We start from the raw sequence: 26,035 nt of genomic DNA, 5'->3' as shown, positions 1-26,035 counted from the left end.
GTAACTATGCATCTTACTACCTGTTGTGTTCAGTGAACCCAGCTCACTGCATCTAAGTACCTTTACTGTTCAGTGAACCCAGCTCACTGCATATTACTACCTGTTGTGTTCAGTGAACCCAGCTCACTGCATCTAAGTACCTTTACTGTTCAGTGAACCCAGCTCACTGCATCTTACTACCTGTTGTGTTCAGTGAACCCAGCTCACTGCATCTAAGTACCTTTACTGTTCAGTGAACCCACCTCACTGCATCTAACTACCCGTTGTGTTGAGTGAACCCACCTCACTGCATCTAAGTACCTTTACTGTTCAGTGAACCCACCTCACTGCATCTTACTACCTGTTGTGTTCAGTGAACCCAGCTCACTGCATCTAACTACCTGTTGTGTTCAGTGAACCCACCTCACTGCATCTAAGTACCTTTACTGTTCAGTGAACCCACCTCACTGCATCTAACTACCTGTTGTGTTGAGTGAACCCACCTCACTGCATCTAAGTACCTTTACTGTTCAGTGAACCCAGCTCACTGCATCTTACTACCTGTTGTGTTGAGTGAACCCAGCTCACTGCATCTAAGTACCTTTACTGTTCAGTGAACCCAGCTCACTGCATCCAACTACCTGTTGTGTTAAGTAAACCCAGCTCACTGCATATACCTAGCATCCCCCCGAGATGGACAAAATAAACAAACCAGGTTGAGGAAGAGGTAGAGGCAGACCCAGAGGTAGGCCACCAGGCACCGGCAGGTCTGTGCGAGGTGGTGTTGCTGTGATTTCATGCGGACCTGGCTCAAAATACAGTGCTCAGAAGAAGGCACGTGCCATCACTTCCCAAGATCAGGACGTGCTTGACTATTTAACACAGAACACCTCATCTCCCGCAGCCACCAGCGCTACAACAAGCACCACATCCGCTGCATTTGACACTTTGCAGGAGTTATTTGGTGGTGGTGGTGGTGAAATCACTGATTCCCAGCCACTACTGCAACAACAAGAAGAAGGCGCAGGTACACCACCTCATACGTCTGAGTTAGGTGGCGATAGTATGGATGTAACGTGTGAGGAGGAAGGTGATGAACCACCTGAAGTTGGTGCAGTTGAGGAGGTGTCTGAGGAAAGCGAAGCTGGGCAGGAGGATTATGATGACGATTATACGGATGCCACGTATGTTCCAGGTAGAGGAGATGACCAGGGGGACAGTTCAGATGGGGAGTCAGAGAGGAGTAGGAGGAGACGACTCCATGATAGAAGCAGAGGGAGCTCGTCCTCAGAAACAGCTGGGGGCAGTGTCCGGCGCCATGTATCGCCAGCTATGGACAGCCAGCCAACATGCCCTTAAACGTCAGCTGCTGATGCCACCGTAGCGCCATCACCCCAGGGGGGCTCAGCAGTTTGGAATTTTTTTTAACATGTGTGTCTCAGATCGGAGCAAAGCCATCTGTTGTCTCTGCCAGCAAAAATTGAGCCGTGGAAAGGCCAACTCTCACGTAGGGACAAGTGCCTTACGAAGGCACTTGGAGAGAAGGCACAAACAGCTATGGCAAGAACACCTGAGGAAAAGCAGCACACAAAAGACAAGCCACCCTCCTTCTCCTCTTCCTACTTCAGGTGCATCATCTTCATCCGCTTTCTCCCTTGCACCTTCACAGCCACCCTCCTCCACACCGCCTCTTCCCTTCAGCGGTTCCTTCTCCTCTGCCCACAGCAGTACCCTGCTGTCCGTGAAGGAAGTATTTGAGCGTAAGAAGCAAATGTCTGCCAGTCACCCTCTTGCCCGGCGTCTGACAGCTGGTGTGGCGGAACTATTAGCTCGCCAGCTATTACCATACAAGCTGGTGGAGTCGGAGGCTTTCCGTAAGTTTGTGGCCATTGGTACACCGCAGTGGAAGATACCAGGCCGCAATTATTTTTCACAAAAGGCCATACCCAAACTGTACCGTGCAGTTGAGAGGCAAGTGGTGTCATCTATTGCGAAGAGTGTTGGGTCAAGGGTCCACCTGACCACGGATGCCTGGTCTGCCAAGCACGGGCAGGGCCACTACATTACATACACAGCCCATTGGGTCAACCTGGTGACCGATGGCAGCAAGCAGGGAGTACGTGGCTGCGCAGCGGACCGACTTGTCACACCTCCACGGCTTGCAGGCAGGCCTCCAGCCAACTCCTCTCCACCTGCTACCACAGCCCCAGCACCCCAGGGCCTATGCTGCATGCCAGGTACGACGGTGTCACGCAGTGTTAGACATGTCTTGCCTGAAAGTGGAGAGTCACACTGGAGCAGCTCTCCTGGCTGCTCTTAAAGGGGAACTGAAGAGAGAGGTCTATGGAGGCTGTCATGTTTATTTCCTTTTAATCAATACCAGTTGCCTGGCAGCCCTGCTGGTCTATTTCTCTGCAGTAGTATCTGATGAAAACCAGAAACAAGCATGCAGCTAGTCTTGTCAGATCAGACTTATAAGTCTGAACCACTGAAACACCTGATCTGCTGCATGCTTGTTCAGGGGCTATGGCTAATAGTATTAGAGGCAGAGGATCAGCAGGGCTGCCAGGCAACTGGTGTTGTCTAAAAGGAAATAAACATGACAGCCTCCATATACCTCTCTTTTCAGTTCCCCTTTAACAAACAGGTGGAGCAATGGCTGACCCCGCACAAGCTTGAGATCGGCAACGTGGTGTGTGAGAATGGCAGCAATCTCATTTCTGCATTGAATTTGGGAAAGCTGACACACGTACCCTGCATGGCACATGTGCTGAATCTGGTCGTGCAATGATTTGTGTTCAAGTAGCCAGGCTTAGAGGACGTCCTGAAGCAGGCCAGGAAGTTGTCTGGGCATTTCAGGCGCTCTTACAAGGCCATGGCACGCTTTGCGGACATTCAGCGCAGAAACAACTTGCCGGTGAGATGCCTGATTTGCGATAGCCCGACTCGCTGGAATTCCACCCTGCTGATGTTCTCTCGCCTGCTAGACCAGGAGAAAGCCATCACCCAGTACCTGTATCATTACAGTACAAGGACACAATCTGAGAGGATGGGGATGTTGTGGCCCAACAACTGGACACTGATGCGAAATGCATGCAGGGTCATGGAGCCCTTTGAGGAGGTGACCAAACTGGTGAGTCGCGCTGAGGGCACCATCAGCGACTTGATCCCCTACGCCTACTTCCTGGAGCGTGCCGTGCGTAGAGTGGTGGATACAGCTGTGGAGGAGCATGAACGAGAACAGTTACAGCAGCAGGAGACATGGGAGCGATTTACATCCGAACCCGATGTTTCCACAACACCTGCGGCAGCACAGAGGGGGGAGGAGGAGGAGGAGGAAGAAGAGGAGTCGTGTGGTGAAGGAGAGGAGTCAGACTCTGATGATGGTGATGAGGAAGGTGTTTCTGTGGAGGAGGAAGAGGTGGCGGAAGAAGAACAACCGCGGCAGCCGTCACAGGGGGCTTCTGCTGCTCCACGTTCCCGTGGTATTGTTCGTGGCTGGGGGGAGGAAGAGGAGTTGCGTCCCGTCACTGAGGAAGAGCAAGAGGAGATGGAGAGTACGTCTACATCCAGCTTTGTGCAGATGTCCTCTTTCATGTTGTCCAGCCTGTTGAGGGCCCCCCGTATCAAAAAACTCAAGGTGAATGACCTGTACTGGGTGGCCACGCTACTAGACCCTCGGTACAGGCACAAAGTGGCGGACCTGTTACCAACTCAACAGAAGACGGAAAGGATGCAGCACTTGCAGAACAAGCTGTCGATGATGCTTTACAATGCGTTTAAGGGTGATGTGGCTGCACAACGCAATCAAGGTACCACTGGCAGTAACCCTCCTCCTCCCAAGTCCACGCAGGCAAGGACAGGACGCTCCAGCGATCTCAGGGTGATGTCTGACATGCGGACATTCTTTAGTCCAACTCCTCGCCATAGTCCTTCCGGATCCACCCTCCACCAATGCCTGGACCGGCAGGTAGCCGACTACCTGGCCTTGAGTGTGGATGTAGACACTGCGAAAAGCGACGATGAACCCTTGGACTACTGGTTGCGCAGGCTTGACCTGTGGCCAGAGCTGTCCCAATTTGCCATACAACTTCTCTCTTGCCCTGCCGCAAGCGTCCTGTCAGAAAGGACCTTCAGTGCAGCTGGAGGCATAGTTATTGAGAAGAGAAGTCGCCTAAGTCACGACAGTGTTCAGTACCTGACCTTTATCAAAATGAATGAGGAATGGATCACAGAGGGCTACTGCACGACCGAAGACTAAGTCAGTCCCCACACACAGCATCTCTGCCTGCAGGCCGCTTGCCTTATCCGCCACCACCAACAGGGTCCAGGACTCTAGGCGGATTCCTGAATTTTTAAGCTACACTAATTTTTCTGGTGCGTGTACATGCCTGCCTAATTTTTCTGGCTGCACTGCGGGCGGCTGCAACAAATAAACAAAAGGCATGTACATGTGCCCATCCCCCGTCGTGATCATTACCTTGCAGCGGTGAAGGGGCTTGCGTATCACAATGAAGCAATGACCGCCGGCTATTTGAGTGTCTCGGGTGGGGGTGGCACACAAAAGATAATAAGGTCGTTGCTTCATTGTGGTCACACCAAATTTGATCAGCTGGACAGTCACTGTTGTTCTATCATTGTGCTACCACAGCCTGGCGACCATATGGGCTTGAAAAACGCCACGGCCTACACTCTGGCCACGGTGCGCACCAGTCCAGTACGGCCGTCACTACGCAAACAGCTGTTTGCGGCGCGTTACACAGTGAGTTTGGTGTGTCAGTGTGAAGCAGAACTCTAATTACACTCCCTGATTGATGTATACACATGCAAGATGTTTTAAAGCACTTTAGGCCTGCAATTTAGCATTCAATGTGATTTCTGCCCTTAAAACGCTGCTTTGGGTCAAATCCAGATTTTTCCCCGGGACTTTGGGCATGTATCCCACTCCGCCATGCCCCCCTCCAGGTGTTAGACCCCTTGAAACATCTTTTCCATCACTTTTGTGGCCAGCATAATTTTTTCTATTTTTCAAAGTTCGCATCCCCATTGAAGTCTATTGCGGATCGCAAACTTTTACGCGAACCAAACCTTCCGCGAAGGTTCGCGAAAGGGGTTCGCAAACCGAAAATCGGAGGTTCGCGACATCTCTAGTCACCATGCAATGGAGGGGAAACGTTACATTGTCTGATGCAACGTCCTAGTGTGAGCATAACCTAAAAGAAACATCAGAGTGCTGTGACGCGTACGTACAAAAAGGGCGCCCGGACAAAAAGGGCGCGGGGTGTAAACTCTAAATAATAATTAATCATTAATAGGGTTTATAAAAATAGTGTGCTATATTTCGTTTACAAATAATGTTTAACAAAATTATAAATCATTAAATAATGTTTATGAAATCGGCAATTGTGAAAACGTTAATCTTCCCTGTTTCAAAAGTTAAACTTATAATTACGTTTATTAAAAAAACAATAATATATGTTTAATTGTTATAATTGTATATTATTGTGAATAACCTTCATTTATGGTTTGTTCTTATAATAAAATCTAAAAATATTCTTTATAACGATGATATAAATATAACTACGTTTGTAATAAGTGTTGTAAAACATTAGTAATTATTACTAAAATTTTACTAAAACTATACCTAAGCCTACTCTTACACAGAACCCTCCCTGTACCTATCCCTAACCCCTAGACCCCCCTGTTGGTGCCTAAACCTAAGACCCCCCTGTTGGTGCCTAAACCTAAGACCTCCCTGTTGGTGCCTAAACCTAAGACCCCCCTGTTGGTGCCTAAACCTAAAACCTCCCTGTTGGTGCCTAAACCTAAAACCTCCCTGTTGGTGCCTAAACCTAAGACCCCCCTGTTGGTGCCTAAACCTAAGACCCCCCTGTTGGTGCCTAAACCTAAGACCCCCCTGTTGGTGCCTAAACCTAAGACCCCCCTGTTGGTGCCTAAACCTAAGACCCCCCTGTTGGTGCCTAAACCTAAGACCCCCTTGTTGGTGCCTAAACCTAAGACCCCCCTGTTGGTGCCTAAGTAACCCTCCCTGTACCTACCCCTAACCCCTAGACCCCCCTGTTGGTGCCTAAACCTAAGACCCCCCTGGTGGTGCCTAAACCTAAGACCCCCCTTTATTATGTGGATAATAATGTTTTACTAATTGTGGATGCAAAAAATATTTAGCAATTTACGTTACGTACTGATCGCTTTATTTTGTGAATAATAATGTTTTACAAACAGTAAGGGATACAACTTTAAATAATGTTTTAATTAGTTAAATAAGATAAATATGTTTAGTATTTTTATAAACGTTATTCGGCACGGGTGCATTTTATAAACGTAAATCCCCACAAGCACACTTATAAATCATTAAAAATCTCCTGGCGCCGTTTGTAAACGTTATTTATGTCCTGCGCCCTTTTTTCCTGCTCGGTGCCCATTAAACGCTATTTATTATGAGAGTGAATGGCGGCGCCCTTTTTGTCCACTAGCGGCATGCGCCCTTTTTTCCCGCTTCCTGCTGTGACATGTACATACAGTATTTAGCCTTTGGCTCTACATATCGGAGCTGGGAAAAAAGGGCGCATGCCGCTAGTGGACAAAAAGGGCGCCGCCATTCACTCCCATAATAAATAGCGTTTAATGGGCGCCGGGTAGGAAAAAAGGGCGCCGGAGCTAAATAAAGTTTATAAACGGCGCCAGGAGCTAAATAAAGTTTACAAACGGCGCCCGGAGCTGTTTAATGATTTATAACTGAACTTGTGGTGATTTACGTTTATAAAATGCACCCGTGCCGAATAACGTTTATGAAAATACTAAACATATTTATCTTATTTAAATAATTAAAACATTATTTAAAGTTTTATCCCTTACTGTTTGTAAAACATTATTATTCACAAAATAAAGCGATCAGTATGTAACGTAAATTGCAAAATATTTTTTTAATCCACAATTAGTAAAACATAATTATCCACATAATAAAGGGGGGTCTTAGGTTTAGGCACCAACAGGGGGGTCTTAGGTTTAGGCACCAACAGGGGGGTCTTAGGTTTAGGCATTAACAGGGGGGTCTTAGGTTTAGGCACCAACAGGGGGGTCTTAGGTTTAGGCATTAACAGGGGGGTCTTAGGTTTAGGCATTAACAGGGGGGTCTTAGGTTTAGGCACCAAGAGGGGGGTCTAGGGGTTAGGGGTAGGTACAGGGAGGGTTACTTAGGCACCAACAGGGGGGTCTTAGGTTTAGGCACCAACAGGGGAGTCTAGGGGTTAGGGATAGGTACAGGTAGGGTTCTGTGTAAGAGTAGGCTTAGGTATAGTTTTAGTAAAATTTTAGTAATAATTACTAATGTATTACAACACTTATTACGAACGTAGTTATATTTATATCATCTTTATAAACAATATTTTCAGATTTTATTATAAGAACAAACCATAAATGACTGTTATTCACAATAATATACAATTATAACAATTAAACATATATTATTGGTTTTTTTATAAACGTAATTATAAGTTTAACTTTTGAAACAGGGAAGATTAACGTTTTCACAATTTCCAATTTCATAAACATTATTTAATGATTTATAATTTTGTTAAACATTATTTGTAAACGAAATATAGCACACTATATTTATAAACCCTATTAATGATTAATTATTATTTAGAGTTTACACCCCGCGCCCTTTTTGTCCAGGCGCCCTTTTTGTACGTACGCCTACATATCTGTCATAGACATTTGATGTAGTTATGTAATTGGGAGTAGACTTTTTTGTGTACAGGAAAATACAAAAAAACTTTTAAGTCCTTTTCGATGTGATCCACTTCACCTCAACAGACTCTTAGTATTAATAGAAAGGACCAAAAAATATGAAATCTTGCAAGGTCATATGGTACAAAAATATCAAACAACTTTATTGGCATAGATACAAAAAAAGCCCATTAAAAAGTCTCGGTAAGAAGCTCCTTATTGGTATATACAATCATCCAGACCAAGGATATCAAAAATTGGTAGTAGAGCAATTTCTCTGAACATTTATCGACACTACATGGCAGGCTCCTGTATAGGGTTGCCAGGTCGGCTGATGGAGAAAACCGGACAGGGGGTGGAGTTAGGGGTGGAGTTAGGGGCGGAGTCAGAAGCGCACTTTTATGTAGAGTGGGGCTAAGCAATGGGCTTTTTTTAAAAAAAATTTATAGTATTTATATCGCACTGACATCTTCTGCAGCACATTACAGAGTACATAGCCATGTCACTAACTGTCCTCACCAGTAGTACTGGTCCAGTGCACATAAGAGACAGTTTTTCACCAGTAACTGCACATAAGAGACAGCTTTTCACCAGTAAATGCACATTATAAGAGACACCTTTTCGCCAGTAAATGCACATAATAAGAGACAGCTTTTCCCCAGTAAATGCACAAGAGACAGCTTTTCACCAGTAAATGCACATAATAAGACACAGCTTTTCACCAGTAAATGCACATAATAAGAGACAGCTTTTCACCAGTAAATGCACAAAAGAGACAGCTTTTCACCACTAAATGCACATAATGACAAACAGCCAGTGTTCCCAGTATATGTAGCCAGGGATATATGTGCCCAGTATATGTAGCCAGGGGGTATATATGTCCCAGTATATGTAGGCAGGGGTGTAAATGTCCCAGTATATGTAGCCAGGGGGTATATGTGCCCAGAATAGGTAGCCAGGGGGTATATGTGCCCAGAATAGGTAGCCAGGAGCTATATGTGCCCAGAATAGGTAGCCAGGGGCTATATGTGCCCAGAATAGGTAGCCAGGGGCTATATGTGCCCAGAATAGGTAGCCAGGGGCTATATGTGCCCGGAATAGGTAGCCAGGGGCTATATGTGCCCGGAATAGGTAGCCAGGGGCTATATGTGCCCGGAATAGGTAGCCAGGGGCTATATGTGCCCGGAATAGGTAGCCAGGGGGTATATGTGCCCAGAATAGGTAGCCAGGGGCTATATGTGCCCAGAATAGGTAGCCAGGGGGTATATGTGCCCAGAATAGGTAGCCAGGGGGTATATGTGCCCGGAATAGGTAGCCAGGGGGTATATGTGCCCGGAATAGGTAGCCAGGGGGTATATGTGCCCGGAATAGGTAGCCAGGGGGTATATGTGCCCGGAATAGGTAGCCAGGGGCTATATGTGCCCGGAATAAGTAGCCAGGGGCTATATGTGCCCAGAATAGGTAGCCAGGGGCTATATGTGCCAAGAGAATAGGTAGCCAGGGGCTATATGTGCCCAGAATAGGTAGCCAGGGGCTATATGTGCCCAGAGAATAGGTAGCCAGGGGGTATATGTGCCCGGAATAGGTAGCCAGGGGCTATATGTGCCCAGAATAGGTAGCCAGGTGCCCCCCGCCCCCCCCCCCGCAGGAGGAGAACAGTGCAGAGAGAGAGCTGGGAGCAGCGGTGGAGAAGGGGGGCAATCTCCTCCCCCCTTGCCTTCCCTCACCTTAGGGTGTTGTCTCTCTCCCCTGCTGTCTCTTCCATCATGTGCAGCATGCTGGCGGGTGGCGGGCGGAACTTACCTCTGTCGCAGGCGCCGGAAGTTCGGGTCCCGCAGCCGCTGAGAGAGATTTGACTCAAAAAAGATCCGGATCAAAGATCCGAATCATTCATGAGCCGGACAACACTATTCAGACTGATAGTGTTGTCCGGCTCATGAATGATTCGGATCTTTGATCCGGATCTTTTTTGAGTCAAATCTCTCTCAGCGGCTGCGGGACCCGAACTTCCGGCGCTGGAGCGACACAGAGGTAAGTTCCGCCCGCAGCCACCCGCCAGCTTGCACTTCATATTGGAGGAGACAGCGGGGGAGAGAGAGCACCCTAAGGTGAGGGATGGGGGGGGAGATTGCCCCCCTTCTCCACCGCTGCTCCCAGCTCTCTCTCTGCTGCGCTGTTCTCCTCCTGCGCTGCGGGGGGCGCTAAAACCGGACAACTTAATTGTCCGGTTTAGCATGTTTTTTTACACCGGACACAGGGGCCAAAAACCGGACTGTCCGGTGTAAAACCGGACACCTGGCAACCCTACTCCTGTAGTGTAGATAAATGTTCAGAGAAAGTGCTTTGTACAGTGGCCTGAAGAAGGGCCCTTTGTGCCTAATGTTTTTTGCTAACATATTAAGCCTACTCTACTACCAATTTTTGATATCCTTGGTCTGGATAATTGTATATACCAATAAGGAGCTTCTTACAGAGACTTTTTAATGGACTTTTTTTGTATCTATGCCAATAAAGTTGTTTGATATTTTTGTACCATATGACCTTGCAAGATTTCATATTTTTTTGGTCCTTTCTATTAATACTAATAGCCATTTGATGAACAAGTACTGTATTTTTCGGACTATAGGATGCTCCTGACCATAAGACACATCTAGGTTTAGAGGACAAAAACCAGTGAAAAAAATATATATACTAAACCTGGTGCATCCATGGTGAAGGGGCATCTTGTGTTTTATGCCCCCTTCGTACCTCATGCCCCCTTGTAGCTCTTGTGTCGCCCTGTGTCCTCCTCTGTCCCCCTTGTGTTCTCCTGTGTTCCCAATGTGTCCACCTCTGTCCTCCTTGTGTCCTCCTCTATGTCCCTTTGTGTCACCGTGTCCTCCGTTTGTCCCCCTGGATCCTCCTCTGCATGGGGAAAGTTCAAGGAGTCCCTGAAATCGCATTGGATTTGTGTAACGATCGGTGTAACACAGAGAGGATCTGATTACCGGTGATCTGCATTATCACCGAGAATACAGATATATACCCGATTATTGATGATCTGCAGTATCACCGATAATCAGATATATTACTAACCTCTGGACACCTGAGTAATATGAGTGTTTGGTGCAACAGTAATACTTTGAGGAGGGCACCCGTATAGAGGGTGTAAGGCAGTAAGAGATACTGCTCAGAGAACAGATTCCTTCCAATGGCCTGATGCTCCCCAAGGGGCGGAGCCAGGCTAAGAGTGGCAAGGACCAGAGAGTGAGTGACACCAAAGGTGAAGTGTCACTGACAGGTCTGTGAACTATCTCCAAGCAGGGAAGATAGTTCTCGAGGTCGGACAGGCAACAGACAGACAGATCAGGTACAGAGACAGGAGACAGATACGGAATCTCAAGACAAGCAGGGTTCAGCAACAGAGTATCAAATATAGCGAAGTACCAAATCAGAGATCAAGAGAATGGTCAGGAAAGCAGAAAGTCATAACAGATAATAACAATGCCTAGTCTTAGGTGTGAGCTCCGTGATCATCAACACCCTGGAATTAGTCTGATGTATAACAGAATGGAAATACAGTTCCCTAGTCTTGGGTGTGAGTTCCTTGATCATCAACACCCTGGAACTAGTCTGAGGTATAACTGAATGGTAATACAGTTCCCTAGTTTTGGGTGTGAGCTCCTTGATCTTCAACACCCTGGAACTAGTCTGAGGTATAACAGAATGGTAATACAGTTCCCTAGTCTTGGGTGTGAGCTCCTTGATCTTCAACACCCTGGAACTAGTCTGAGGTATAACACAGAAAATATCACAGATACTGACAAGGTCTGAGTGCTACCACGTAGTGATCGCAACGGCAGACAACCAGAGAATGACCAGCACCCAGTATATACTGTATAGTAAAGCGCTCTCCAGCGCCTCCCCTAAGTGCTGGACCAATGGAAACTGGCTGAATCGTCAGCTGACCGGCTTGGTCAGCTGACTCCCTTCTGGCTGTCATAAACGTTCTGCCTCTCAGCGTGCGCGCGCGTCCTTCTGAACCTGTGTGGACTATCAGTCCCAGCCACACCAGACATGTGTTGTGAAGCACCCGCCGCGCTGGACGCGGAATCCGCCGCACCGCTATCAAGGCATGCGGCGGTTCCATCGCGTTCGGCTACACTACTGTATGCAGGCCCACGCGTGCAACCCGCCGCGTTGGACGTGGACTCAGCCGCCTTGTTCTGAGTACACGCAGCGGCTTTTCCGCGTTTTCTCACAGTTTGATTCAGGGGCGTAACAATAGGGGCTGCAGCCCCTGCACACGCGGGGGCCCGCTCAGGGCCATTTTGGGGGGCAGGAGGGATTGCAGCATGAGGAGAGAGCATGGCCGCACATCGACGGGGAGGGGGGAAACTCCTCCCCTTCTTCACCTTCAACAGTGGCAGCGTGCGGCGGGCAGGAACACACATCTTCATGTGTTCCATGCACCATGGTCCCGCTCTCTAAGTGTCTGATGCTACTTCCTGTTTACACAGGAAGTAGCGTGAGGCACTTAGAGATCGGACCTCCGCAGTGGATGGAGGTATGTGTTCCTGCTGCCACCCACTGTCACTGATAATTGCAGGAGGGGACAGGGAGCGCACTGAGGGGAGAGCCCGAGGTGAGGGAGGCAACCATGTTCTCTCCTCATGCTGTGACCCCTCCTGCCCCCACTCCCAAAACAGCCCTGAGCGGGCCCCGGGGGGATCCAAATTTTTGCAGAGGGGCCCGGTTTTGTGGTAGTGTTTTGTGGACTGATGAAAAAATTAGAACTGTTTGGGCCCATGGATCAACGCTATATTTGGAGGAGGAAGAACAAGGCCTACAAAGAAAAGAACACCTTGCCTACTGTGAAGCATGGCGGGGGGGTCAATCATGCATTGGGGCTGTTTTGCTTCTGCAGGTACAGGGAAGCTTCAGCGTGTGCAAGGTACCATGAATTCTCTTCAGTACCAGGAGATATTGGGTGAAAATGTGATGCACAAATCTGAGGCTTGGGAGACGTTGGACCTTTCAAAAATCAAAATAAAAAATAGCTTTATTGCCATGACCAAGCTTCAATACAGGCATTGCCAAAGCAGGGGGAATGCGGGACATGGGATGGGGTGGGGGTGCAGTGAGTTAGCAGTTCGTGGACATTTGGGGGGGGGGGGAGTTTACAGTTCATTTATGCTCCTCTCAGTCTGTGGCATGCTGTGACAGTGTGCAGCGATTGTTACTGTGGATTTCTCTTCTCCTAGTAGAATGCAGTGTTTTCTCTCATCCTCTAATGTGTGAAAGTCTGGAAATAGTTCCATCAGTTTCTTGAAGAAGGTTTCCCTGGTTGCGGTATATTTGGGGCAGTGCAGCAGGAAGTGATTTTTATCCTCTAGGGTCTTCTGTGTAATCGCGCGTGCGCCGTACTGTCACGCCGGCCGCCTTGATGACGCGAGGCGGCTGGCGTGTGAAGTCATACGTGACGTATGTGGAAGAAGGAGCCCGACACTCGGTCCAGTGTCGCCGGGCTGGCGGCCGGGAGCCGCCGGGCAGCCATTTCAGCACAGGCCTTGGGAGAAGAGCCAGGACGCCGCCGGGGGACCTCCCAACCTACACTGGGCTACAGAAAGCCCAAGGTGAGCACTAATTTTGTTTTTATTTTGAGCTCGGAGTCCCTTTAAAGTTCTTGGAGGACCTCTGGAAAGAGAGTAACCCAGTAGCAGAAACTTGTATAGAAGAAGTTAGTGAGGAAAAGCAAAAATGTTGACCCTGTAAGTCAGTGAAACCTTTTCCAGTCACACAAGGGTCAGCCATAGATATATTTTAAACCCAGGTAGAAGATGACCTAAAAGCACTGAGGTACAGGAAGGTAAAATCCAATCTAAATGTAAAGGATATGGAACCGTTGAAAAGGTTTAAACAAACACCTGAACTACTGTTGAAGAAAGCAGACAAGGGGGGTGCCCTTGTTGTAATGACAGCAGACCAATATAACAAGGAATCTTTACGTCAATTGGAAAATTGTGAGGTGTATAAGGTACTTAAAGCGGAATATAACCCTGCATTTCAACTTTGCTCTAAAACATTATTTACAGTATATTATATGCAACCAGCATTTTTTTTTTTTACTAGACCAGCATTGGAAGGGTTACACAGGGCTTTAAAGTCCCTAGAGATTTCTGCAACCGAATCCGAACTTGAGTTAGATACTTTTTGTTTACAAATATGTGTTTATTATGACTCATCTCTCTCACTGAGAAGGAGCTTGGAGGACAGCCAAAGAGATGTATCTATTGATAAACAGTTACACACTAACTAAATAGAATGTAACCATCTGAATGTCTGCACAGAACTTAAAACCTCTGTGTTTAACCCTTCCAATGCTGGTCTAGTAAAAAAAAAATGCTTTTTGCATATAATATGCTGTAAATAATGTTTTAGAGCAAAGTTGAAATGCAGGGTTATATTCCGCTTTAAGGAAGATCCAACTATGCGTTTCAAGAGAGCATTACAATCTCTACTCAGGAGGGGTGTGGAAAATGGATATTTGGGACAAAAACTTGCAGAGGATTTACTGCCAGACTTTAAAAAAAAACAATATGGTATCATTTACCCAAGATCCATAAGTCCTAGGATAGACCACCGGGACCTTCTGATAGTCTCCGGTATAGGGTCCCTTACCGAGAGACTGTCTAGGTATCTGGACCATATCCTCAGGCCTTTGCTCAAACGGGTGCCATCCCGACTGCAGGACACCCTGGATGTGCTAAAAAGCATAGAAGGGGTGCCCTGGAAAGAAGGGGACGCTTTAGTCACTATTGACGTGGTGAACCTTTACAATAGGATATAACACATACTGATGGTGTCGCGGCGGTTAGATACTTTTTGGAAAAAAACAAAGACTAAGGGTACATTGATTACGTATGTGAATGCCTCATGTTTGTGCTCACGCCCATAATGCCTTTATGTACGACGGTCGGTGGCTTTGGCAGCTGTCGGGCACTGCCATGGCAATTCGTTTTTGGCATGGTGGGAGGAGATATACATGTATGGCTCGGATGTACCCCATGGCGGCTGCCTCAGGAGATGGTCCAGGTTTTTCAATGACGTCCTGGTGTTCTGGACCGGGACTGAGGATGCTTTTGGAGAATTCATGAATTATTTGAATGATGGAAAAAAACCATGCAGTTCACTTATGAATTCAGCAAGAATCAAGTGGCTTATCTCAATCTCAATATAATGGTACATAATGGACTATTGATATCAAAAGGGTATGAAAAAATAATTACAGGGAATTCCCTATTACACCAAGGAAGCAATGAATAGGGCGGGACAAGTAGACAGGAAAGAACTGATAGTGAGAAAGAATAAGAAAAAGGGAAATGAGGCACGACTTAAGGTGCGTACACACGCACTACTAAACCGCCGGGCGGTCGTTCTCCCGACAGTAGTGCGAGTGTACAGTCTGTCTGCAGACTGATAAGGCTGTTTCTGAATGATCCACTCAGCAGATTGTAAATAAAATTTGAAATCACAAAGTATCGAGAAAATACTTAAAATAATTTTGATAGTACTTTTCACCTACTTTGTGGTACTTTCTCAATTGCAAAGTACTGAAAAGTTACTTTAAATAAAAGATGAAAAATTATCTCCTAGGAGAAAACGCAGGAGAAAAAGTATATTGCATATGGGCCCAGTGCTGATTATTTACAAGAAAAGAAATAAGTGCAGCGTGGCCATGATAGGTTGTGGGCCGAGCTAACTGTAATGCAACAGTGTTACTCAAACACAGTGGGCCTGAGTTTCCTAACACAACACAGTTAGGCAAAGTAACCCTAAAGGTAATTAAATAATGTCTCTTCCCCCTTCCCAGGAAAAAATGATCTACACACATAAGGCAGTGTCATCCCACCCAATATGGCTAAAAACTTCTGAGGAATGCCATAAAGAATTAAGGTAATTCTGAAGGCAAAAAGGGGTCAACGTCAGTACTAGCAAGACCTACCTAATAAAAAGTGGCAAGCTAAATAAATAATCAATTCTTCCTGATGTGTTTTCTTTTTTTTGGTTCTTGTTCAATGCCAAATGCTGCAACAATAACCCCAAAGTATCCAATACAGCCACTATGATCATCAATGACACATGCAACGCAGCAAACGTTACCTCTGACACATGCAATGCAGCAAACGTTACCTCCAATACATAAAATGCATCAATGGTTTCCTCTGACACATGTAATGCAGCAAACTTTACCTCCGACACATCCAATGCAGCAAAAATTACCACTGACACATGAAATGCAGCAAACGTTACCTCCAACTATACGGTGTAGTGTTTTACCAACGGTGAGCATTGAAACTGCGGTCCCAGATCATCATGTCATTAATCAGCTCTTCCCTTGTAGTTCTGGGCTGAGTCCTCACTTTTCTTATCATCAGTGATACCCCTCGAGGTGAGATCTTGAATGGAACCCCAGCCCGAGGGAGACGGGCAGTTGTCTTTAGCCTCTTCTATTTTCTAACAATTGCTCCAGTTAATCTATTTTCACCAAGCTGCTGCAGTAGCCCTTTCCAGCCTTGTGGAGGTCCACAATTTTGTCTCTGGTGTCTTTTGACAGCTCTTTAGTCTTGCCCATGGTAGTAGTTGGAGTCTCACTAACTGAGGGGTGGACAGGTGTCCTGGTGGTTACCACCTCCCTGGTGGTAACCCCGACCTGAGCTCAGGGTAGGAAAAAGGAGCTGCGAGCGGTAGGTCAGGGTAGGGAATTACCTTGTTTCCATGGTGTTTAGGAGTCCTGCAAGCGATCGCTGTTGCGCAGTGGGACTCCAGCCTATGTCCCCGGCTGTCTATAGCATTTCTGGCTGCCTGGGTCCTCACATCCTCACTCTTGTTCCGGGGACCCGGCGGCCATTCAGTGCGGCGGTGATGGTGTGACGGCGGCGGGGGGCGGGACTAAGTTTACAGTGACCATGAACTTTTTTTTTTATGCATGTGTACATACATGTACATATTTATATACATGTATACATGTATATACATGTTGCATACATATATATATGTATATACGTGTATACATTTATATACGTGTATACCACCTCTTTTAGATAAAAAAAAATACTGATACTGCTGTATACGGTCAGCGTTTCAAGAAAAATGCACAATGAGACAGAGTAAGGAGTAAGCAATAGAGAGATAAGACGGAAATACTTGTAATGCGGCTGTGACTCTTGTGGGATTCCCCCAGGGTGCCCCTCCACGTGTATCGTGGTCCCCCGCTTTTTCAAGAGGTAACTCAAGTCCGTGGATATCCTATTTAAATAGCAAGCGCAAATGTGAATATGGGCTGGGCGTAAACATCCTATTCAGACATGCGTGGCCACACATGCTACGTAACGCCACTGATCGCTCTGACAGAGCAGTCTAGCGGCTCACGTGACTGTAACTATCAAATAGGGAAAGCACATAGTAAGAAAGAGTGAGAAACAACACTGGCCGCATATAGCAATTAAGAGATTAAGAATTATATATCAACAATGTCATTAGGTTAAAAAATCTTGGTGGTGCAGTAAATAAAATCTGTATTATTAGAAAAAAATGTATCAAAAACAGACAATCATTATGTTCATATACCGGGTTGTGCAATGGTTCCACCTAGTGGATAAAAATTATATTACTACTGCCTGGTGGAAAGTGCAAATGCATGTGGATTGCAATATATAAATTTCATAATGTGCAAATAATGTGTACAAATGAACAATATGAAAAGCAAAAACAAAACACAAAAATGTGATACCATGCAAAGTAAATGGAACAATAAAATGACAAAAAAATTTTATAACAAATCTTGTGCTAAATGGTGCAGACATTTTTTTTTATTTTTTTTGTGCACAACAAATTCTTATGTGAACATCCCATATATATAAATCTTCAAATTTGTTCCTTCTTGTTTTGTGAAAGTCTTCAATACTTGGTGTAGACAGTGCTGCATAAAATACTGAAAGTGTCCAGTGCATAAGGTGTCTGGTGCCAAAGTGTCAAGTGCATATAGGAACCCATAATCTATAAGAAATATATAATGATCAGTAAGTGCAAAATCATGAAGATAATAAATGGATGTATCAAGTAAGGAGCTCTCCATGAACCCAGGTTCAAATGAATAGTTGATACATGAATATGCATAAATGTGCAACTGTGGGGGCTGTACTCACTTCAGCTCCTCCCAGGATCAAATGAATATTATTGAAACCTTGAAAAGGTATTTGTCTGGATTAATCACACCAATAAAACCGTGCATAATAACTGTGCCAATCTCCAATAGTACATGTGAAGAACGTGAATGTAATAACTATTGATGTGCAGGGGCTGTACTTACTTCAGCTCCCCACATCCCGAACCGTGAACTAACTAACTAACTAACTAGTTAACTAACTAACTAACCATAACACATTTTATTTGCCCATTTGTCCCGATTATTGCAGTATTTAAAATATTTCCCTAGCACAATGTATGGCGCCAATATTTTATTTGGAAATAAAGGTGCATTTTTTCAGTTTTGTGTCCATCACTAATTATAAGCCCGCAAATTAAAATAATCACAGTTATATACCCTCTTCACATACCTATTAAAAAGTTCAGTCCCTAAGGTGACTATTTATGTATTTTTTTTTATGTGATTTTTTTATATATACAGTGGGATGCGAAAGTTTGGGCAACCTTGTTAATTGTCATGATTTTCCTGTGTAAATTGTTGGTTGTTACAATAAAAAATGTCAGTTAAATATATCATATAGGAGACACACACAGTGATATTTGAGAAATGAAATGAAGTTTATTGGATTTACAGAAAGTGCAAAATAATTGTCTAAACAAAATAAGGCAGGTGCATAAATTTGGGCACGGTTGTCATTTTATGGATTCCTTTAGAACGAATTATTTGAAACAAATTGGCTTGGTAAGCTCAGTGACCCCTGACCTACATGCACATACACACATGCATATAAATGTTTGGGTACTATGGGGGAGTGTGGGAGGGAAATAGTTAATTTTAGTTGTAAATGTAGGTATTTTTATTGACTAAAATGTTTTTTTGATGTACTTTTACTATTTGGCCACAAGATGTCCTCAGTCATTGTTTCCGATTCACGTGAATCGGAAGTAATGCGCATAGTAACAACAGTGTTACCATTCATTCATGTCCCCGCTAACCGGCGGTAATGGTTGCGCGCTCAGTCCATTGACTAACTTTCGCGGCCCTGGTACTTCAGGTGAAGTTTGCCAGGCCGTGTTTATACTGCACCTGGTGCAGTAAGTAGTTAAAGGACGACTGAAGCAAGGGGTATAAGGAGGCTGCCATATCTATTTCCTTAATACCAGTTGCCTGGCAGCCCTTCTGGTCTGTTTGGCTGCAGTAGTGTCTGAATCACACCAGAAACAAGCATGCAGCTAATCATGTCAGATCTGGCAATAATATCAGAAACACCTGATCTGTTGCAGTGCATATAATTGTTCAGGGTCTCTGGCTAAAAGTATTAGAGACAGAGGATCAGCAGGATAGCCAGGTATTGCTTAAAAAGCAAACAAACATGGCAGACTCCATATCCCTCTCACTTCACTTGTCTTTTGAGAACACACTTATCAGTATTTTATATCAATGCTGTCTTTTTATCCTGATTGACAGGTAGCATGAAGCAGGTGGATGCTGGTGGTCCAAAGTTCCTGGCTGGAGTGAACGCTAATGACAATATCTACTGCTTAAAGCGAAGCTGCACTATGTCAGGCGTATCTGATGTTTCCTATGCAAAGTTGGATGGGTCAATAAAATACTACACCTGCGGAAGTTTGGGTTGCTGGGGAGTAAATGCATACAACATGATCTACTACCGCAATAACGTTACCCCAACATTCTGCCAAGGACATGGCTGGCAAGAAATAAAAGGAGGAAATCTGGCCATGCTGGAGGTTGGCTCAGATAATGCCGTGTATGGTGTCACTCCTGCAGGCAGCGTTCTCAGAAGGTAAATTTTTTTACATGTGAGTGTGTGAACTGGGACATGCGTAAGACACTAACTGCTCCATTCCACTGCACTACTCTGCATCAGGGGAGGGAGGAGGCCACCTAGTGACTGAAATTGTTATGGGAAGGAAGGGAATGGTGGCTGGGCTACCACAGTTAGGGGAGGTAATTGTAGACACATATTTGGGGGGGGGGGGGGGCACGTATATATTGGAAGTTTGCCTTCATGAATAACATTTATTTGTTTCTGTCCACTTTTTTTAAACTGCTCCATTCAGTAAGCAAAGTTTATGGAAGGTAAACTCTTTTACCGCCCTATCCCAGTGGGGTAACCAAGGAGCTTGTGGCCCCAATGCAAGTTTTACATGGGGCCCTAAGCACGCTATAGAGCCCCAAAACCTATCAAGGACAGCTACAGTGTCAGAGGTGTAATCAGAAGGAAACAGTTTGTTAATGAATATGTATATGTGTTTTTTATTCAAAGCACATAGAGAGGTGTTCATTATTAGCATAGCACCAATGAAAAGCTAATAAGATGGATGGAGGAGGACCCCCTGGTGGACCCCTCTGGTGCAAGGACCCCGGTGCGGTCACAACCTCTGCATCCCCTATTGTTACGCCACTGTCCCTATACATATATAAAGCGGTTGGTTTGCACTCAGCAACTTCCTGGTCACTGGAGAGCAGTGGAAGATGATGTCAGAGGGATGTGGCAGAAGACACGGGTGTTTCATATACTCCAAATCAACCCATCGGGGTGTGGCTGAACCACAAACAGCCAGGCCATGGAAGTCATCTTCTCCCCCTCCACACACAAAGGACCCTGGGCCTGACTTCATATGTCATAAACATCAAAACAAAAAAACAAAGCCAGCTACTCTCAACTTAAGGGGCCCATACACTCACACTATTTCCCGCTGATATACAGCAGATTCGATCACTGATCTGAATCTGTTGTGAAATCGTCGCGCAAAACGCTGACCGAAAGATCAATTTCCGTCCGAAATTGATCGTTCCCGTCGATCCGTCCATGCGGAAGATTTTACTTGATTGCCGGCGGGTCGGGAGTGCGTCGATAGCGAATCTCCGATGACCGATGCTAGTGACAATACATTTCCTGATCTGACCGGCGTGAGTCCCCGCTGTTCCTTCTCCATGCTGGGCTCCGAGTCCAGCAGGCTTCACTTCTTCCTGTCCCGGCAGGAAGTTTAAACAATAGAGCACGCTCTACTGTTTAAACTTCCCCGGACAGTAAGTGAAGTGAAGCTGGAGGAGCCAAGTGCAGAGAAGAAGACAGCTGAGACCAGGAGACTCGCACCGGCCAGATCAGGTAATGTCTAGCTGGCGGGGGGCGGTTCTGGCAGCAGCAGCTCCACAGATGGTGAATCGATTTCATGTTTGCAGTAAAGGCAGCCAAACGATCCCTCTCTGATCAGATTCGATCAGAGAGGGATTTATCTGTTGGTCGATCTGATGGCAAATCGACCAGTGTATGGCCACCTTTAGTGATGACACAGATGCAATAAAATCCACTAACAATATAAGCACTGAAATAAATGCACAACAAAACTTGATGACGACTGTCAGGAGTCTCACTCCACGGCCATATACAGTATGGCCATTCCTGCCACTTATCACTGTCCAAAAACACTGTGGCTACCTGAAGCTGCGACATATTTCTAAATCCCCCTTCCTTATAATACAGACAATCATTGCTGCATTATTCACATATATATTATCCCCCACAGGGCTGATAACTGTTCTCAGACAAATGAGGTTGAACCCTCCAACCAGCGTACGTTAAAAAGGGGCGCTGGGAAAAAAGGGCGCGGGGTTTTAAACGATAAACATGGATAACATTTAAAAATATAATGTACAATATTTCGTTTAAAGGGGAACTGAAGAGAGAGGTATATGGAGGCTGTCATGTGTATTTCCTTTTAATCAATACCAGTTGCCTGGCAGCCCTGCTGGTCTATTTCTCTGCAGTAGTATCTGATTAAAACCAGAAACAAGCATGCAGCTAGTCTTGTCAGATCTGACTTTAAAGTCTGAAACACCTGATCTGCTGCATGCTTGTTCAGGGGCTATGGCTAATAGTATTAGAGGCAGAGGATCAGCAGGGCTGCCAGGCAACTGGTATTGTCTAAAAGGAAATAAACATGACAGCCTCCATATACCTCTCTCTTCAGTTCCCCTTTAAATATTCGTTTTTATAAAGTTATAAATCATTAAATAATGTTCATGAAATCGGCAATTGTGAAAACGTTAATCTTCCGTTTAAAAAGTGAAATGTATAATAATGTTTAAAAAAAAAATTAGTAAGTAACCCTCCCTGTACCTACCCCTAACCCCTAGACCCCCGTATTGGTGCCTAAACCTAAGACCCCCCTGGTGGTGCCTAAACCTAAGACCCCCCCTGGTGATGCCTAAACCTAAGACCCCCCTGGTGGTGCCTAAACCTAAGACTCCCCTGATGGTGCCTAAACCTAAGACCCCCCTGATGGTGCCTAAACCTAAGACCCCCCTGGTGGTGCCTAAACCTAAGACCCCCCTGGTGGTGCCTAAACCTAAGACCCTCCTTAGTGATCACTGTATTGTGTGTAGAATAATGTTTTAGAAACAGTAAGGGATAAAATATATTACAATTTACGTTACGTACTGATCGCTTTATTTTGTGAATAATAATGTTTTACAAACAGTAAGGGATAACATTTAAAATAATGTTTTATTGAAATAGGAAACGTAAATAATCACAAGCAGTTATAAAACATTAAAAATCTTCGGGCGCCCTTGGAAAACGTTATTATTCTCGGGCGCCCTTTTTTCCCGTTCGGCGCCCAGTAAACGATATTTATTATGGGAGTGAATGGCGGCGCCCGATTTGTCCACTAGCCTCCTGCGCCCTTTTTTACTGTTACCCTCCAACCCACCTAGATACTCATTCATGTATTACTATATGATTACCTAATTAACATGCCTTCCTTTGGATAAGCCACATGCAAACTCTCACCCAATCATTTGTTATGTTGTCAAAGTTTCACACATATGATGTCTTATCGCATACAGGCCCAGCGTATACCAAACAAATAAATACACTTTTTTATTAAAACCAACTTTATTTACAACAAGCACTAAGGGTGCATAAACACATTCAATTTTGGGGGGGCCAATCACTGACCAATTTTACCATCTCCATGTGGCATGAGGGCCAACACATTCTCAATACTAAGAACAGATTGTGTAGGTAAGTTCTTGCACTGCATGGAAGTGGTAAAACTGGTGAATTAAAATTGTGCATTCACACTAACATAATACAAAGACATCTAAACAAGCTGCTCAATGTCACACACATTTTAACAATGTGGCAGGGGTAACAGTTGAGTACATGGAAAATGGTCGAGGTCTTCCACATACGATGCTACGCATTTTCCGCACACCTCAGCCAGCTGACTGCAGTGATGGATAACATAAGGAATTGCATGCTATGTGTGAAAAAAAGCAAACTATAATAATAAAACTATAATGGCCAAAAACTGAGAAGTAATTTTTTTAATGTTTTTCTTATTTTTCCCATTAAAATGCATTAAGAAATAAAATAATTCATAGCAAAATGTAGTACCCACACACAGGTGCACTACAGCCATCTATGTGCAGATACCTTATATGTGAATTGATGCAAGGAGGGTCAATGTAAGTTGATTGTCAAATGTAAGTTGATTTTAACATTTTTTGTGCTATCTACTTTTAAATAAAACTGTGGAACTCTTGTTGCAACTACTAAGCCTGCATTGTGGTTTATGCCCTGTATGGTGGCCACACTTTGGGCCATATGTAATTCTCTTTTTCACCTCAGTTTTCTCCTAGGAGATAATTTTTTTCTTTGATTTTAAATAACTTTGCAGTACTTTTCAACTAAAAAAGTACCAAAAAGTTTGTGAAAAAGTACCATCAAAATTATTTTGAGCATTTTCTTGCCTTCTGGGGGTTTAAAAGGCATTCTATTGACAAGTTTATAAATATCAGTTAGGAGAAAACGCAGGTGAAAAAATGAATTGCATATGGCCCTGTATATGTTGAGCATTTGGCGACTGCAGGTTGCAACTTGCAGGGAATTTTAATATACAGCGCTGAGGATTACAAAACTATGTACATTTATCCACTGTGGATTAGAGGAACATCTGGCAACTTTTTGATTGTTACTGTCTAGCGTTCAGATTTACATATTCTTCAAGAACGTTAATTACTATTCCCCCTACACGTACTTTGGGGTAAGACATAATTCGGCTGTCAGCTATTGCTGGTGGCCTAATAACATTTTTTGTATCATAATTTGTGCTCCATCTTTTGACAGCTCCCAAATTACTGACTGAGCACCGCTAAAGCTGTATTTCACATGACATGGTGTGCCCACATTTCCAGACCTGCTTTTGCCGGACTTGCCCTTACAAATGGAGATTTTTTTTGTGAGAGCCCAGTGTTTTTGTTAGGCTAAGTTCACACTATGCATGTGGGCATCACACAACGCATACTCTGTATGTTATAGTATGTGATCGCTATGGTAATGTGTTTGTTAACGCACTCCCTAACCATAAATGCACTTCAGAAAGTTTGTTTAGATAACACGGGTCACATGCAGAGATACGAACAATTGTACAAGCAGCACAGTCACATCCCGCAATGCAACACATACCTAGTGTGAACGTACCCTTTATGTTTATATCTGATCAGTACTTTCTGGGTATCGGGAAATGCACAATTTTTCGTCATTCTTGATATTGTCTAGTTTAACTTTAGTTCTGCTTTAACATTTTTTCAGGGATGGAATCACTGCGGCTAACCCTGTAGGGACAACATGGACGGAGTTGGACTTATGTGGAACCTACAAAGATGTCACCTTTGACAACTCCTATCTGTGGCTTCTCAACAACGATGGAGACATCTTTAGATGCAGTCAGTTTAAGTAAATGTAATTTAACACAAGATTTAGCTTGGCAATCCTTAAAACAAACCTAAAAGCACCCCCCAAAAAATGATATAATGAATTGTATGTGTAGTAAGGATAAATAATAGAATATTAGTAGCTAAAAAAAAAAACTCTCATCTTTTTATTTTCAGTTATATAGGTTTTTATAACATTGCATGATTCTATCATATTTGTAGTTTAGAAACTCTGTAATTAAGGGCTCGTTCACAGTGCGACATTAAAGTCGCACGTTACAACAACATGTAACGCACAATAACTTACAGCAATGAAAAATCAATGGGCTGTTCACAGTGCAGACGTTGCGTTGGTGTCTAACGCCGCACTTTAAATGAAAGTGCTGCATGCTATGCGTTATACACGTTTTTAGCTGCGGTCGACTGTTTGCACATGCTCAGTAATGTTTTCTTTTTTTTTTTTTTTCCGCATGCGCCGTTTTCGTTCTATCACTGTGCGACGAAACCGGCGCACCAAACGCAGGGCTAAATCATGTCCAAGTTATAGTCTTTTAATGCCTTGCATTAGGGGAACGTTATGCGACCTTAAAGTCGCATCAAACACAACGTCTTACTGTGTAAGAGGCCTTAAGCTATAAAACAAAGCAGAAATAATGACCCATTGAACTTTCCCACAGTAAAACCTTTTCTCAAGCTGTCTCTCACTGTTTCTTGGCTGTTTAAGTGCTTTAAAATACCCAAGCAGCTTGGGGTGACCCAATACCACCAGGAAAGTATAGAGGACTAAAAGAGACCGAAAAGCCATCCTACCAAAAAGCCAACGCTCAGTGTAAGTTGCCTTCTTCAGAAGAAGGCAAATTACACTAAGTACTTCAGAAAACAGAAGATCTTTTGCTTAAAAAACAAAAGCTCTTTTGCATAAAAAAACAAAAGTTCTTTTGCATAGATAACAACTAAAGTTTCTTAACTCTTCCTGTACTGGAAAACAATATGAGACTCTTTTCTTTGCTACGAATGTTCTTTTTCTTAGCTGTACAACACATATAATTCAGTTTTGATGAGCTTAATTCATATATAACCAATACTTGCACAGTGATTTGGTTTTGGTAGGCTTGGCACAGCAATGAAGTATTAGCAATAAAGTATTTAACTATAAACTGTGTTGCCTGTTAAATTGCCACAAAAAAAAGCAGAATTGTATCCAGTGGACCTAGGTGACTTGCTTTAATGCCCTTATTTTTTGTAGAGCAGCAGAAGCAATGTCTGCATATAGCTGGACTGAAGATGGGACCTTTGGTAGCACAGGTTCCTGGCTGCTGACATTATCTGTTCTTCAACATCATCAAAGTAGCTTCATGATGACATCTGTGGGGA

The 26,035-nt window shown here is 44.5% G+C and overlaps 1 protein-coding gene across 2 annotated transcripts in view; it reads left to right on the top strand.

The window, feature by feature from the left end:
- LOC137522927 (fish-egg lectin-like) overlaps nt 1-25,818 on the top strand; it is a 44,898-nt gene extending 19,080 nt beyond the window's left edge. For both annotated transcript variants that reach the window (XM_068243082.1, XM_068243083.1), the window contains exons 3-4: nt 19,385-19,721; nt 24,540-25,818. In XM_068243082.1, coding sequence (XP_068099183.1) covers nt 19,385-19,721; nt 24,540-24,687 — 485 coding nt within the window. In that variant the 3' untranslated portion in view covers nt 24,688-25,818. The remainder of the gene's footprint in view (nt 1-19,384; nt 19,722-24,539) is intronic.
- The last annotated feature ends 217 nt before the right edge of the window (nt 25,819-26,035 follow it).

Source organism: Hyperolius riggenbachi, chromosome 6, assembly GCF_040937935.1.
Source record: "Hyperolius riggenbachi isolate aHypRig1 chromosome 6, aHypRig1.pri, whole genome shotgun sequence".
Taxonomy (NCBI): Eukaryota; Metazoa; Chordata; class Amphibia; order Anura; family Hyperoliidae; genus Hyperolius; species Hyperolius riggenbachi.
The sequence above is the reverse complement of the archived record's forward strand: the minus strand, read 5'-3'. Positions and strand labels throughout refer to the sequence as shown.